Source organism: Ammodytes marinus (genome assembly GCF_949987685.1).
Source record: "Ammodytes marinus genome assembly, chromosome: 17".
NCBI classification, from domain to species: Eukaryota; Metazoa; Chordata; class Actinopteri; order Uranoscopiformes; family Ammodytidae; genus Ammodytes; species Ammodytes marinus.
In genome coordinates, this window is record NC_137221.1 from 19888692 (window position 1) to 19904522 (window position 15831).

General features: G+C 41.9%; 2 protein-coding genes across 2 annotated transcripts; one reads left to right on the plus strand and one right to left on the minus strand.

Annotated features, from left to right (window-relative positions):
• Window positions 1–550: 550 nt before the first annotated feature.
• On the minus strand, window positions 551–11362 carry maco1a (macoilin 1a). Its single transcript, XM_080045177.1, has 11 exons — window positions 11221–11362; window positions 10028–10169; window positions 9359–9485; window positions 9106–9229; window positions 8754–8932; window positions 7528–8068; window positions 6767–6925; window positions 5003–5185; window positions 4681–4801; window positions 3892–4066; window positions 551–2837 (listed from the first exon to the last, which is right to left on the minus strand). Exons 1-11 carry the CDS (start codon window positions 11298–11300, stop codon window positions 2635–2637), a joined length of 2034 nt encoding a protein of 677 aa, XP_079901303.1. The 5' UTR covers window positions 11301–11362; the 3' UTR covers window positions 551–2634.
• Window positions 11363–11509: 147 nt separating this feature from the next.
• srfbp1 (serum response factor binding protein 1) lies at window positions 11510–15604 on the plus strand. Its single transcript, XM_080045788.1, has 3 exons — window positions 11510–11597; window positions 12253–12741; window positions 13446–15604. The coding sequence occupies exons 2-3, from the start codon at window positions 12253–12255 to the stop codon at window positions 14778–14780; spliced, it is 1824 nt and encodes a 607-aa protein (XP_079901914.1). The 5' UTR covers window positions 11510–11597; the 3' UTR covers window positions 14781–15604.
• The last annotated feature ends 227 nt before the right edge of the window (window positions 15605–15831 follow it).

Consider the following 15831-nt stretch of genomic DNA (forward strand, 5'->3'; position numbering starts at 1 on the left):
ACAACGTAAAAAGACAAAAACAAGAGGGGTTACATGGTATTGATCTACAGGCTGTTTGCATTATCTCTCTTCAGCTTTCAGATACCATACAATTTTGTGAAAGGGCCTTGTATTGCGTCACCTTTAACCAAAAATATTTACATTCATGTCAGCGCATTGCGACACAGACCAAACATCCCAGAACCTGCGTGATGATACAGCTCAAGGTTTTTCTATACATAGGCTTCTGTGGTACACAACAACATTCAGGCTTGAAACTTGTATGAATTGTTTGCTAAATGTTGATGCATGCACACTTGAATTTAGGCATTTTATTCTGGCAATTAAATTAACCTTTTAGTTAAATTTTCTCATCTGTCACTAAGTTTTTTTGTTTTGACATCGCAACATCTTGAAGACCACACTGTCCCCATCTTGTGGTTGATTTGGGATAAGACAATAAAATTACAACTAGACATAGAGAGAATGACACGCACAGCACACAAACTTAACAGCTTGCATTGCCACCAGCAAGACCTTCTTTAATAGTGATGGCCAATGTGAAAAGTGTGACAGCCACCATCGCTTCGAGTAAAGAAAACAAAACATGGTGGAACAATTAAAAGTTAAAACAAAGCACTTTTTTTTAAAACGTTCTCTTCTTTCTACACAAACTTATAAAATCAACTTGAGAACTGAATTCACAACACCAGAGCGATCCACGAAAAATACTTTTTTTTTTTTCTTCTTCTTCTTCCCCCGCCCCAGGTAGGCAACATGACAGCACAAACATGGTCAAAATAGTTCAGGGGGAGTTAACCTTTTCCCAACACAACACATTCACAGAATCCTTCCTGGTAGAAAATATAGGAAATCAACTGATTATGATGGGAAATAGCAAGGAAGTGTCACTCAACAAAACGTCTCAAACAAATAAATAAATGTACAAACAACACAATCAGTCCCTCTGACCATCTGCTGCTTCATCATGATCAGCCCAGAACTTTGTAAACACAACACTGTCCAAATATGGTCTAATGACAAAACAAAAAGATTATACAAAAATAACAGCACTCTTCTGCAAACATTATGCTAGCTACATCGATCAAAGTATGGATGGAAACCCAACATCAACACTTGGCACTTAAAACTGAAATGAAGTAAACAAAGAAAACATTCCTCAGTAAGTTAATGTACATTGTTGTAAACAACCGAATGCCACTTCTGGGGCATTGTAACAGACAATCAGTATGGTTGGTGTTTGGCATACCACAACTGTGTCACTGTGAAATGATGTGTATCATGTCCAGTGTTAGGCTTTCCCTTTAAAATCGAATACATTGTGATCAATTTGTTTGGAGAAAAAAAAAGTCTGTGTCTGAGACGTTACATATTACATATTAACCTTTTTGAATACTGAATTGAAAGGTTCAGAATGTGAGAAATCTTGAGTGGAAACCAGGCAGATCCGAGCTAGAGAGGAGAAACAGGGCTTTGAGGCTCGGTGCTTTTGGATCCCCAGGATTGCAAAGAATGCTGTTACTGCATCTCAAAGGAGACAAAACTGCAAGGCACTGTAAAAAATCTGCAAATAATGGTAACGACCCGTTACCTCGACATCATCAAATCCAGTGAACGATATGGCCTAACGGGTTTCTAATTTGGTCCGGAGGGAGAGGAAAGGTGTCTGCAGCAAACAGGTGAACGCTAATACAACATTTTGGCAGTGCCTGGTCCAATCTAGCAGTATCATTTTTCTTTTTCTTTTTTTTTTATCTCCAAGGACAAATCTACATCTGTTTCATCCACTGACTGATAATTCTGGAGACTTCACTATTCCAACTTTAAAATGAGACATTTTAATTGGAATATCTGGAGAACACAGCAAACGTTTATCGGTTCAATATCACTATTTTTCAAGAAGAAATGTACATCGTCATAACTGAACTACAAAACAATCACTGATTTAAGTACATGGTGACAGCGAAACATGACTAGTTTTACATTCGTGTATCTCTCACAGGGCTTTTATTTTTATTTTTTTTTTACTAATTTCCAGGGTCAAATCTGAACTGAACAAAAAGAAACATTTCTCCTACCTTAATCAAACCATCATGAAAATGCAATGTTTTGTTTTTCATGATAAAAGTCTTGATGTCAGTCCACTACTGAAGAAAATATGATTGTGTGCGGCGGGGATTCTATAGTGACGCCAAAAGAAGACTGACATGAAAGAATGCATGATGGCTCTTTAGTAAACATTAAGCCAACATTAGGTGTGTTTCTTTCTCCCCTTCAAGCTGATCAACGCCGTCAAATGGCTAAATCCCAAAACTCACCCAAAAGAAAAAAGAAAATCTAATTGTCCACAACCCCCTCAAAATGATAGTTCTCATAATAGAATAAAAAAAAAGGAGCTAAATACACAAACTGTATGTACGGAGGGGCTGTGTGCACCGTGTATGTGTGTGTGTGTGTGTGTGTAATTATGTGGTACGTTCGAGTGCAAAACTGTCTGGGAAGAGGGGGCTTGTAAACTCAGAAATAACTCAAACCGTAGAGCCGAGAGCTTCACCATATCAAAATAAAATAGACAAAGTTCTGTCTGACAAAAAACAAAGTTGTGTTTGTGTGTGTGAGTGTGGGGCGTCAGAGTCACTTTTTGAGGGGCTGGTAGACGGAGGCGTTGGGGTCCAGGGAGGAGGGACTATTGTCCATGAACTTGGAGGAGTAGTGCGGGGCCACGGGGCTCATGTTGCTGCCGTCTGAGGAGTAGGACAGGCTGGGCATCACCGCCATCACCTCCGCTATCTTCTGCTTCAGCTCGGCGATCTCCTGCTCTCTCTGGTGGCTCTGGCCTGGATGAGATGAAAGGATGAAAAGATGTTTTTCTATTTCTTTTTAAACCTTTATTTATACAGGTAAATCCCATTGAGACCGGAGACTCTTTTTTTAAGGGAGACCTGTTCCCATTCACACACAGATAGCAGGCTAACTATCGGGAGCAATTTAGGGTCTTGCTCAGGGACACTTTGACATGTGGCGGGGGGACAGGGGATCGAACCACCGACCCTGTAGTTGAGGGTCGACCGCCCTACCCACTTTGTCCAGCTTCCCAAAGAGAGCAGGGAAGAGTTACATCTGTTATCGAGTCCATTTGCAAATAGAAGCCTTGACAGAACTAGGAATGCTGCTCTTGTCTTAATGTGACCCTCACTTTTATGTGGAGGGGGGGGGGGGTAAAGAGAGTCCTTCCTACACAATGGCAATTACTATTTGTTGATGGCTGTTTTGCTTCGCTGTCTACAAGCTCCTAATACACCCAGATATGTTAAGAGAGGTTGATACAAGGCATGGCACGGTATGAAAATTTCACATCACGATTATCCTGGTCAAAATATCTGTGATTCACAATATTACCCTGACAAATATCAAAGTATTCAGAAAACTATACCAGAATCTCTGGAATATCTTTTTAGCCATTAACAAATACTTTTTTTGCATCACATAATAGACATCTTGTTTAAGTGAACATCCTTCTTAGTGAACAACTAAACTACTAAACTTAAATAATTAAAAAGAAACCACAGTGAAATGTCAGAGGCTAGACATCAAATGGTTAAGAAGAGAAACAATGCAATAGTGTGTGGGGCTTTGTGGTTGTGGTAATGGCTGTGGGCTATTGATTGCATTTACAAAAGGCAGAAATAATTACTGATATGTATAATAAGAGTTGCTTTCAGTCACTGCTTCTTTGTTCACTTTAGCGATTTTCATATTTCATTCTGTGATACCTTTATGTTAATGCTGGCACCAAGTTGAGCAACAGCTGTCTTTTATTGAGCTGTCTTTGTCATATTTTGGATAATTTATGCCTTGCAACAACATCAGTAGATCCCCCAGAGCAGCTACCTTGTGCTATCTCCAGCTGCCTCTTGGCATCGCCCAGAGCAGAGAAGAGGTCCAGTTTGATCCTGGTCTCAGCGCTCAGGCTGTTCTCCAGGTGCTGGGTCTTCTCCTGCATGGCAGACAGGGCTGACATCAACACCTCAGTGTCCTTCTCGTTCTCTTTGTACTTCCGCAGCTCCTGTATGTGAAAAAAAGGAAAGAGGAATTCCATTGGAAATTAAATAAAGGATGGTTGAGCAAAAAAAAGTATTTTGTATATTTTACATTAAAGTGGCTATGAGGAACTTTAGTTTTTTGTTGTTGTTGATTCTAGCGTCACCTTTGGACAAAAGCAGTAGTGTTTTTACGACACCAGCATCCTAGCTCGTGCCGGCGGAAATCCTACCTGAGCAAATGCAATAATAAAAACGTATAAAACTAGTATTGTTTTCGCTGATGTACTCGTTTTCTGATACAGGTCATTCATGATCCTCAGAAGAAAAATGAGACAGTTTCATAAACAAGTTCCATGTAGAATGTTTATTCAAAAATGTTCATAAGCAACTAAACTGTATTACTTTCTAAACAAAGCTTTTGCTGAATTGCTAAATGGTTGATGCAATCAGAGGGCACGGGGGTACATTTTTTTTTAATTGAATGAATAAAAAAAAAAAAATGGTAGATGATTTGAGAAAAGTGGTCAAGTAGTGTTTCAACTTGTTAACTGCAGATCAGAGTGTATGACATTCACAGCATTTACATAATATATCTTACGGTCCACTAACCCAAAGCAGTATTTATTCTCCCTCTCACCTGACATTTGCCCTCCAGGTCCCTGATCTGCTCCTCCTTCAGTTTCATGTCCATGCTGAGCTTCTTACACTCTGTCTCCAGCTCTCGGATACGGCCGCGCAGAGAGTCAGTGGACTCCACTCTGTTGGACACAAGAGACACACAGCATTTGCAAGCGTGCCAAAGAGTCCACAGATAAAATAAACCATTTTTTCACTTCCTGTGTTGACATTCACTGATTCCATCTGTTGCATTGTGTGCTTGTTTATATGGGAGGAAGGGGGGGCGGGGGGGGGTCAAATTCCAAGTTGGTTTTGTTAACACACGGTGTAATGAGTAGTACCTGGTGGCAGCAGCTAATGCTACGGCCCTGGCTGCAGTGGCCTCTTCCATCTTCTTCCTCTTCCTCTCGTCAGCCAGCTGTTTCTCTGCCAGAGCGCGGGCTTCCTGTTCGGCCTTCAGCCTCTTCTCCAGCTGGGAGATGGTCTGCTTGTCCTTCTGCTTGGCCTGGACGGCACTGTGGAGCCTAAAGTATAGAGAGGAATCGTTACAGGGCCTTTTGTTTTCTGGATATGTATTTCCTTATACAGTCTTGCACTTCAATTGGAATGTATTTCAAAACCTTGTGAAAGACTTGAAGTTCTGGTCTACATCTTATTAAAACCGCCAGACGGTGAATGCTCCATCTTATTTAAGAACAAACATGGGTCTGGAATGAACGTTTTAATTTCCGAGTCTGAAGAGGCGGGATCAATGGACATTGATCAAAATCCCTCTGTACGCAATAGGATAGACCTTCAAGCAATCAGACCTCTACCGTCGCTTCATTGTCGTCATCCTGTTAAGGCCGCCTCTAGCGCGCCTGGGCGTGGCAGAATCTTTGGGAGGAAGTAAACTGGGCCAAACAGGGGTCGAGGCCAGACTAGTCTGCAAAATCAAATTGCCGGCAGACTTGGCTGGGTACACCCAGGCCAATTAAAACCCCTCAAAACAGTTCAAATAAATGGGTTCCAACACATTTACCCATTTTGCACTTTGTATATTTTTTGCTCTTCTAAATTAGAATTGTTGTGTTTGGCGATCTCGGGACCCTTAATAACCTTACAGATAATATCATAATAACCAACTAAAACTATTGTATTATTAAGATATCAGGCATTATTGGTACTAGCTGATTTCAAAACCCGGACATCGGATCAGAACTAAACATTGTGGATCGGTGCATCCTTACATAAAACATAATTTAGCTATTTCATACTGTTGATGGGAAATAATTTGCTTTGCCTTAAAAAAACATCCAAGTGCATATCCTTTTCTTGAGTCTCTCTGCCCTCTCCCTGCATGTTCACTCAAATGCATATCCTACGATAATCTTTGTAACTAAACCCAAGATTAAAAAGGTTCAACCTTCACGTTAGTTCACTGATAACACAACATTAGCATGACACTAGGAGGAGGCAATGTTTGTGTACCAAGGCTTAGCCAGAGACCTCAGGAGAGGGAGACAGGTTCTGTTGTTATAAAACCTAATACTAACTAAGATAAAGGTCAAATAATAAATACCCTTTGAAACCTCTCATTCTTGTGTTTGCTATAAGTGCAGGGTGAGCTGCGAGGCTTGACATCCATTCAAGTCGACGCACATATGCAGCATTGTTAAAAATACGCCGGTGTACTATACGGTACTGTGGAAATCAGCATGCTCTATGGCGATTCTGAATCATAAGTTGAGCACAGATATTGAGCTGCTGCGTGAAAATAACCAGCGATGTGATGGATATATAAGCAAGAGGCAAGTTCGAGGTGCAATGTTAATAAAGAACAACTATGCCCCGATATGCCTACTGCATGAAAACTACACCCTTTTTATGTTCAGCTAGTCAGTAATATGAAGAATCTTAAAATTAAAGAGTATGGGATTATGGACGCAGGACTTGTTTTTTGACAGACAGGATACACACCTAATTCGCCAAAAAACCTAGTGCACCACACCAGCTACCTACCTCAGCATACTGTCAAAGAAGGCATTGTTTAACAACTTAACTCTGATTGTTGTCAACAGTTCAGTGAGTAGACCATAATGTGAGTATACAGTAGGTTCACCCACTTGTTCTGCAGCAGCTCGTTGTCCTGGCGCAGCTGGCCCAGCTCAGAGCGCATGCTGCGGTCCTGGCTGCTCAGAGAGGACAGCTGACTGCGCAGCTCTGACTCCAGCTGCCTGTTGGCCTGGAGATCTGCCTTCAGACGCTTCACATCCTGCTCCAGCCTGCCACAGGAAAGACAAAGGACAGTGCCACCAGAGCGTCAACAAGACAGTTCGATAAACGCACCACTTGTTGGAATGCACGTTTCAGGGTATATCCCAACATACACGCATATTTTCGTATTTTTGATAGTATTTTGATATGTAATCTTCACAACTGGACACTAAAACCGGGGCTCTCCAACTCTGGTGAAATCTCAGATTTTGGAAAATGTCATAAGTTTGGGGAAACACAGGTGTCATGACTGCAACTGTTAGTTACATCTACTGAGCATGCGGCAACCTCGCTCAAAAAGAAGCTCAATGTGTATGCTCCAAAAGTTCTTCTATGGCATTTCACGTGAAATAGTACCGCGGCGCCACATACTGGCCTGGCATGATCACATCAGGGTTTTCACTCGTTTTTTTTGCGTTGCCGTGTGTACGAAGAGATATCCTCAAACACTGTCGTACATTTCTCTGTCAACTGAGGGGGGAAATACGTCTTCTTCTTTTTTTAAATATCCGTATACATGGCGATCACAAAATACATTCACTACAGTACAATGAAGAGTAGTAAGAAGACTTTGGCTATATAAAGCAGTGTGACAGTGTGTGCGTCTTACCTTATGAGAGCGTCGGGCTTGCCCAGCTGGTTGTTGGGGATGCAGTTCTCCACTGGATCCTTCTGGCCCTTCCCCGCTCCCTTCTGCTTCTTCTCGTTCTTGCTGCTGGAGGAACCCGGCGGCACGCTGCCATTTGAAGAACTGTGATTCCGTGGAGACGAGTTGGGCACGTTGGCCCCGCCCCCGCTGGCATTTTTGTAGTTTTTCCCCGTCCCACCCATTTCCTCTTTAGAGTGTGTGTGGTTGGTGTCGGCGTGTGTGTTCTCTGCTGCCAGGTCGTTATTCAGTCTCTTTGCCCCGACGTAGTTCTCTATGTACTCTGTCTCCTGTAGTTTGGAGTCCAGTGCGTTTATAATACTGTTGTTATTGATTCCGATTGTGTTTTGTTTTTTGCCCTCGCGCTCCTTTGCGCTACTGTCCTTCCCTTTTTCTTTGTACTCCAGCTCCGGTAGCGGGACTGAGGTGCTTTTCTTTCCGGGAGTTGCTCCGTTTTGGGAAATCACAGGCGGTTCTACCTCTGAGATGCCTTTAGCTAAAGCTGCTGGAAGAGAGCAAATGTGGGCAGCGTTAGAAGACATGACATAGGCCTAGTACCAAAGTAATAACAAGCAATAATACATTTTATTTAAGTTAAACATATGAAAACAATCCTTGAACACTGACTTACAATATCAGATGTATGAACGTTGAGGATGCATATTACATGTTCATGGACTATTGTGGCTAGTAAAATGGTTAATCAATCCATTATATGAAAATTTCAAAACATCTACCATTGCTTATATGTTCATCTCATAATACTGACAGTGGACAATCCTGTCCATGAGTGTCCCGATAGTACAACTTTGATGGACCATTTGCACAGTTATTTTTTCAGTACATACATTGTGTTTTACTTCTGCGATTCTGGAGAACGCTTGTTGTCAAAAATCACTTTTTGTCATAATCAGACAGTGAATATCTCCTCACGATCTACTATCTAGTGTTAATACACAGCCATACATTTTTTATTTAAACATTGCACACACAGTACGGACAGGAAGCGGATTGTGAGGAAATATTAACTTTAATAACTTTATATGGATAAAAAGTGATTTTGACAATGACAACAAGCATTGTCCAGAAGCGCTTACTCGACTTGTAAAGAGCATTGCAACAACTATTGTAAAAAGTTTTGTATTTTATGTGTATGTGTGTGTGTGTGTGTGTGTGTGTTTGTGTCTTACCCTCCTCTGCCTCCCTCTCCTGTCTCTGTAACATCTGTTGCTCTGCTGGTAGCGCCTGCTGTAGAAGCTGCATGTAGAACTCGTTCTCTTTCTGCACTTCCTTCTGTTTCCTCAGTCGCATCTTGTAGCTGACGTAGCTCTTAAAGCCGAAGCCCAGGGTCACCACTGGATAGCCAATACTGAGGGGTGAATGGGGAACACAGGGCCAACTTTTAATAAAAACGTATCCTTCAATATTTTAGGCAAAGAATATCGAAGCATCTGATACTCTATCGTGAGTTTTAACTGTCTATAATGGGCTTTGGAAAAAACATATGCAGTGTAGAGGATTTTGGCGATAAATGACGTTTACCAGTGAGCAGCAAAGGGTCGACACAGGTCTACATGAAAGTTCTTCAGATCTTTGAAGCGTATGGCGGCTTCAATGTACACAAACAGGATCCACAGTGACACAGTGGGTAGACAGACTCCTCTCTCTGCATGGAAAAAAAATATCAGTTAAGAATATTGGCAGCAGCGGATTTCTCGTGCACTGAGAGTTTGAGGTGTAAGTGGCTGTTTTGTCTGGCAGAGATTTAAACAGTCCACAGGGAACTTGGACCAACCTGTGTGCCAGACGTACTGGACCCATACGTAGGTGCTGGCAGCGAAAAACAGCCATTGGACGGGGATGAAAAGGAGGCAGATGATGTCTGACGTGAACGCCACACATACGAAGAACACAGAGAACGCCTGCGTGTAGGGAGAAAGACACTATATATAAAAATATGCTTTAGCGACTATGCAAAAACTACAGTGGCTTCTGTATGAGACGTGGATGGCACTAGGCACAAGCATTGCCCTGTTACACGTACATTGACACGACAATTGTTAAACACAGTCTTTAAAGCCCCCTGAGGCTCATTCCAATTTGAGATACTGGGCTACATAGATAACATTTACTTGACTTGGCAGTAAAAAAAAGTCTTATCTTCAAGACTCAGTAAATTATTGCCATATTGACAGAGTCAATTAGAATTGATTTTTAAGGTTTGGAGAGCTTACAAAGCAACAAACACGGGCAATCCCTCACCTATAAATACATGAAAAACATAAAATAATAAAAAGGACACGGGAGATAATTATAGTAATTTCTTGCACCGCTATCATGTTTTATACGAATACTATTTTGGCTACCTTTACCACATTTGATTTGAGTGTAACTTTGAAGCATACAGTTCATAGGTTATTTCAAATGTTTAAGGGGGGTCAGGGTCAAAGAAACAAGCTCTTACCAGTCCCTGATATCTGAAGGAGTCGTAGACACTTCGAATGAAAAGCCAGAAGGGCCACAGGTATTCAAACCTGAACTCCAACACAAAGTCGGCCAGAAGAACTAACACCCACACCACCAGGAACTTCAGGTACAGGAAAGTACTGTGGGGAAAAAAGACGAGACACAGAAATACAAATGGAGGAAAATGTTTTTAAAAAAGAAAGACATAGAAAGAGATAAAGAGGCGATAGTAAACATAGGTTTTCCATGGATTTTAGATGGTATCGTGACACATATTTGGACATTAGGTTTATACAACAGTCTTCTATCGTTTATCAGAACATCCCCAGTGTGACTGTAGACAGTGCAACCAGTGATATAAGATCAACAGTGCAGCAGTGAGCATGAATACAAATTGTGTAATTACCAACATTATCTTTTAATGGGTTTCTATTATCAGAAAATTGAAAGAGAAAATAATGGTTGGGACACATCCAAACAACAAAGAGAGAGCGAGAGAGAGAGAGAGCGACATAAAGAGAAAATGTATAGCCTACACTACAGTGTCGTGTCTGGACATGTTCTAAGCACAGCTGGTCTGGTTTTTCTGTCTTGCCATCAATCAGTCTATAGGGCAAGACTTGCTACTTTGACATTAAATCTCATTAACCTATATACGCGCTGTAAATGCCCAGGTAAAAGCCGATTGCATTGGTGATAATTGTCACTGGCGTCCTCAAATGTAGCCCAGACCAGACAAAGCCCAGGTGAGACCCCCGCCGTCGGCTTCAGCCCGGAGCACAAAACGAACGCCCCCCTGACATTGCTGCTGTCATTTCAAGCTCGAGCATGATTTTATTATCACAAGTGCATGCTATGTTCCTTTTAGCTGAGGTTTCCACTCAAGGAAATATGTTGCAATTCATACTACATGCCCCACAGAGTCTCGCAGTTCCCTTTTGTTATAATTCAGCCAGAATTTGAATAATACCACGAAGCCAGGGACACATTATGTTGGAGATGCCACACGAGTTACGTTAGGCCTAGATACATTTGACAATAAACGGGCATGCAATTGGCTCCTTCTGTAGCGAAAAAACAAACAAAGCATGCTTCAATATGAATGCAGGAGAAGCTGGCAGCCCCGTCTTGACATATGCAGAGAGGCGCCATTGTTATACAATAACGTCCCTCCAGCCCCTTTTTCTGTACCTGCTATATATACCCTCGGTGATTCGGTTCCGTTTTAACGGCCGTCGGAGTTTGCTGCAGTCCGCATTGCGCCGCTTCATCCTCCCCCTGTTGATTCACTTGTGATATCGGTCTGGTAAATGGAACTGGAAACGTCATTCGCTCATCCTAATATTCCCACTTCTTCAATTATCCACCATTGTTGTTGTTTTATGGCACATGAAACAAAGAAATAAATAAAAACAGTCCGCGGAAGGCCCTCCCCCTTTCACGAAACGCTGCGCCCCCTTTGCTGACGTGTGACGTTGACGTCGGACGGAAGGGAACGAAACATGGCCGCTTCCTACGAGTCAAGATGTTTCTCTCTTTTTTAATAATTTAATACTCACGTCGTAAAGGTAAGTGGTAATTACCAGTTATAGTGAAATTATTTTACTTTATGCGCTGCCGTGTGTTGTGTTAACGTGACTGACACGTAAAATAAGCCTACACATGTACCGAACGTGCTCAAACTTATCCACGCTGACTCGACCACGTTTGTTTGGCAGTCTGGGTTTAGGCTGACATACTATCACATCTCTATGCTCGCTGAACAAAATGTATTGTGTCTAAAGTATGTTCTTTTGCGACATCGCATTGCAAAGTCTCTTATATTTCGTCCAAACGAGTAGTAGTAGTAGTTTTTGGATTTTGGATGGACAATGCAGTGCAGGACCCTTTTCTGTAGCCTACTGATGAAGATAAATCAAATTTAAAAAATCTCAAGTGTAAATTAACTTGTAATCTCATTTTCCTGATAATAATAATACTAATAATAATACGAACGTATTTGTTTGTATAACATATTTCATGCAACAAATGTAGCTCAAACTGCTCTACAATGATACAATAATCACATGCATTACAGACTTCACATTCAAATAGACAAACAACGAACATTGACAACGATTGTAAATCATTAGAAAGAATACATAGTAGTATGGATGTTACTAATTATTTTGTGATTAATAATTGTGTGGTCTTTAGTAACAACAAGTATGTTTGTTTCAACAGATGATGCATACCGAGGACATGATGGAGAAAGTGGAGCCATCTACTGAGGAAAAGGAGGAGGAAGAAGTGATAGAAAAAGAAGAAGAAGAAGCAGAAGCAGTGTCAGAAGAAGGTGAGGATGATGCTGGAGATGAGGAACAGGACAATGGAAATGAAGCACAGGAAGATGTCAATGACACAGTAAAGGTAGCAGAAGACGCAGCAGCAGTGCCACCGTCTACTGAAAAGGTTAAGAACTTGAAGACTGTTCCAAAGCCTGCTCAAGCCAAAAAGAAGGAGCAGCCTGGGGGCCTGAACCTCAACAACGAGGTGGTGAAGATGAGGAAGGAGGTGAAGAGGGTGAGGGCTTTGGTCATCAGGAAGATGACGCGACAGATGGGCGCCCTGAAGAAGAAGAAGGGCAAAGACACGCAACTGGAGAGGAACCAGAGGAGAGCGGCCAGAATGCTGGAGGATATCCACGCCCTGAAGGCCCTCACGCCAGACAAGGTAAGTGTTGTCTTAACTTCTCTTTATTAATTAACTTCTCTTTATTAATTACTACATATATATATATATATATACACTGAATTATTTCGTTACAAATTCAAATGAGTGGAAGTTGACAAAATGGTATGACACTTGGGACGTATTGACACCGCCTAGTCTTTATGCCAAATTTGGATTTGTAATGACAGTTTATCAAATTTTTGGACTGCCTGCTTACATCTCCTTTTAAAAGCAACCCATATCATATATGCCTGTACTTACACTTAACACTTGCTTAAAGCTTCAAACAACGTGCATGTGGACATAAATTATAATTCAAGCAATTGGTCGGCAAAATATTGCAAACATTTTAAGGCGGAGTTGAAAGAGAGCACTTACAGCAGCCTTGGCATAAGCGGCAAGATGTGTGATGTCAACGGTGAAGACCGTCACATTTTAAAATTACTTATGGATTTCAGTGACCCGGATCACAGTCGAAACGACACATATCAGATTCATATTCCCACATATGATTGAGGCCAGAATCAGATCTGACAATACCAGATTCCAAGGGACTTTTTTACCGCTTAAACGTGCATAGTCCTTATCCAATTGTGTTGTGCTACATGAGAGGAAAACATCAGAATAGGGCCACTTGAGCCATGTGGTGTAAATACAGCCTTGGTGAAATGTCTCATTGCATACACTCTCTTCCGTGTTGCCAGGTGACCAAGACGGCGTTGCAGAGGAATCTCAACTTTGAAAAGGTGTGTAAGAACCCGAAGTCTACTGCTGCCGACCGGGCCATAGCGCGCATCGCCACCCACCCTCAGTACAAAAAGAAGATCCAGGACATCCTAGCTGCTGTGAAAGCCTTCAAAGAGGAGCGGGCCAAGGTTGAGCAGGAGGGAGGGGTGCAACAAATGCAAAAGGTGCCAATTAAAGCTGTCAAGGTGACTCCACAGTCACCAGACAGACAGGCAGAAATACAGAGTGAGGAGGAAGAGGAGGAAGAAGAAGAAGAGGAGGAGGAAGAAGAAGAAGAGGAGGAGGAGGAAGAAGAAGAAGAAGAAAAGGAGGAGGAGATTACAGTGGCCCCAAAGGAAATCAAAGACAAAGAGGAAGTGGAAGGTATCCTGGAAGACACTGTTGATTCTGTAAAGGTAACACAGAAAGCAGTCCCTTCAGCTGATACTCAAAGGAAAGCAATTCCACAGCCTAGGAATGTAAAACCAGCACCGATAAAGGTTCTTGAAGTGAAGGACATTGTGGAAGTTAAACCTGAAAGTGAAGATGTAGAAAAGAAACCCGATCTTGGCCCTGCACCCGACGTGCTTCAGGAAAAGATAGATGAAGAAGAAGAGAGTGATTTAGAGTCAGAGTCGGACGATGAAGAGAAAGAGTACTTTGACGACAGCACGGAGGAACGCTTCCGCAAGCAGTCCACCTCAGAGGGCAGCGACAGCGAGGACGACTTCTTCCTGGGAAAAGTCAACAGGTTCAGCAAAAAGAAGAAGCAGAAATGTGTAGAGGGGGAGAAGAGCGAGAAGGCAGAGCCAACAGACAAGGTACAAGGTGAACTCGATGAGCTGGAGGCCAGGCTGAAGTCTAAAGCCACATCACTAAAGTCTGTCTTTTGTTCTAACCTGTCTGGGTTTGGGGGTTCAGGCAGAGGCGGAGGTGGAGGTGGGGATAGATTTAGGGGCCGAGGGAGAGCAAGAGGTGGCGGTGGTGGTCCTAGTAGAGATTTTGGTAGACAATCCTCGTTCCAAAGGCAGGACAGAGGAGAAGAAAGACAGTACGGGTCCAAGTACAGCAAGCCTTTCCCTGAGGGCAGAAATCCCGGGTCGTCTGAGAGGGGCTCCTCCTCTTTCAACAGAGGCAGGGGCCGGGGCAGAGGGGATGGCATGAGGCAAAATGATCGTAGCGGTGGAGGGGGCTTTTCCCATCAGGCACCAGAGCAGGCACTGCATCCATCCTGGGAGGCCAGCAAGAAAAGGAAGGAGCAGCAGGGACAAATCCTGGCCTTCCAAGGCAAGAAGATCAAGTTTGATGACTGAAATAATTTTTCTGTATGTTAAATAATGTGTTATATGTACCTTTTGTTGAGAGGCTTACATGCCCTATTTGCGTGATTTTTATCTGCCAAATGTTAAGGACTACAATGGCCCAAGGAAAAAAAAAGTAATTCTGCTGTGTTTCGTACTTTGAGAGATTTGTGAAGGTTAAAACTGGCTCTCACACTCCCACACATGGATGCTTCACCAACTCGGTGTTGCTCTGAGCTGTGACTTCTTGTCCTAAAATGTCACAAGACACAAAATGATTTTCCCTGTTCTAGAGGCAATACTAGCTTGTCTAATAACTTCTTATATAGTTACTTTTGCGTTGGATGCTCGAAACCAGTTGTGATGGCCATCAGGATAGTTTAGTAAAAATGTGTTGCAGCCAAGGGTGTAAACTGCTTTTTTCGTCCTTATGGCTACAACGAACCTGGAGACTTGTCTAAAACTTTAATAGAAATGTGTTGTTGAAATATTTTTATTCCTACAGATGATTTAATTCTAAGCTGTGAAGGACATTTTTCATACACTAGGCTTACCAGTTAACAGCAGAGTAACAAGTGATTTGTAAGAAAGTAATTTCTGTTGGACATTTATTAATGGAGATTTGGAACGAAATATTGTTATATTCAATATGTATTATTGACTTGGTCTAAAATGAAAATGAGGGCCCAGTTATTGTAAAGTACACATTTTCTGAAACTGTTGTTTGTAGATGCAGATCATTATTTTTCACCCATCTGAATTTCCCTGTTTTTGAAATGTGTGTCTTTACCAAATGTGTTTAAAAAATGTAAAGTTTATATTATATGTACTGTGTTAATGTACTTTTTGGTCATATCTCCATTCCAAGAAAGCTTCATTAAATGCATTCTAAAATATTACTTCAATCATAAACACAAAAGCAGCACATAAAGTAACATTTTGATTCCTCAGTGCTTGGTTAAAGAAAAAATAACCCACTTTGTTGCAGAGCTCTTTTGCCATTGGTCGGCTACAGCTACGTCAGACGTAGACGGTGCTACGCAGTCCGTACTCGGCCAATGGT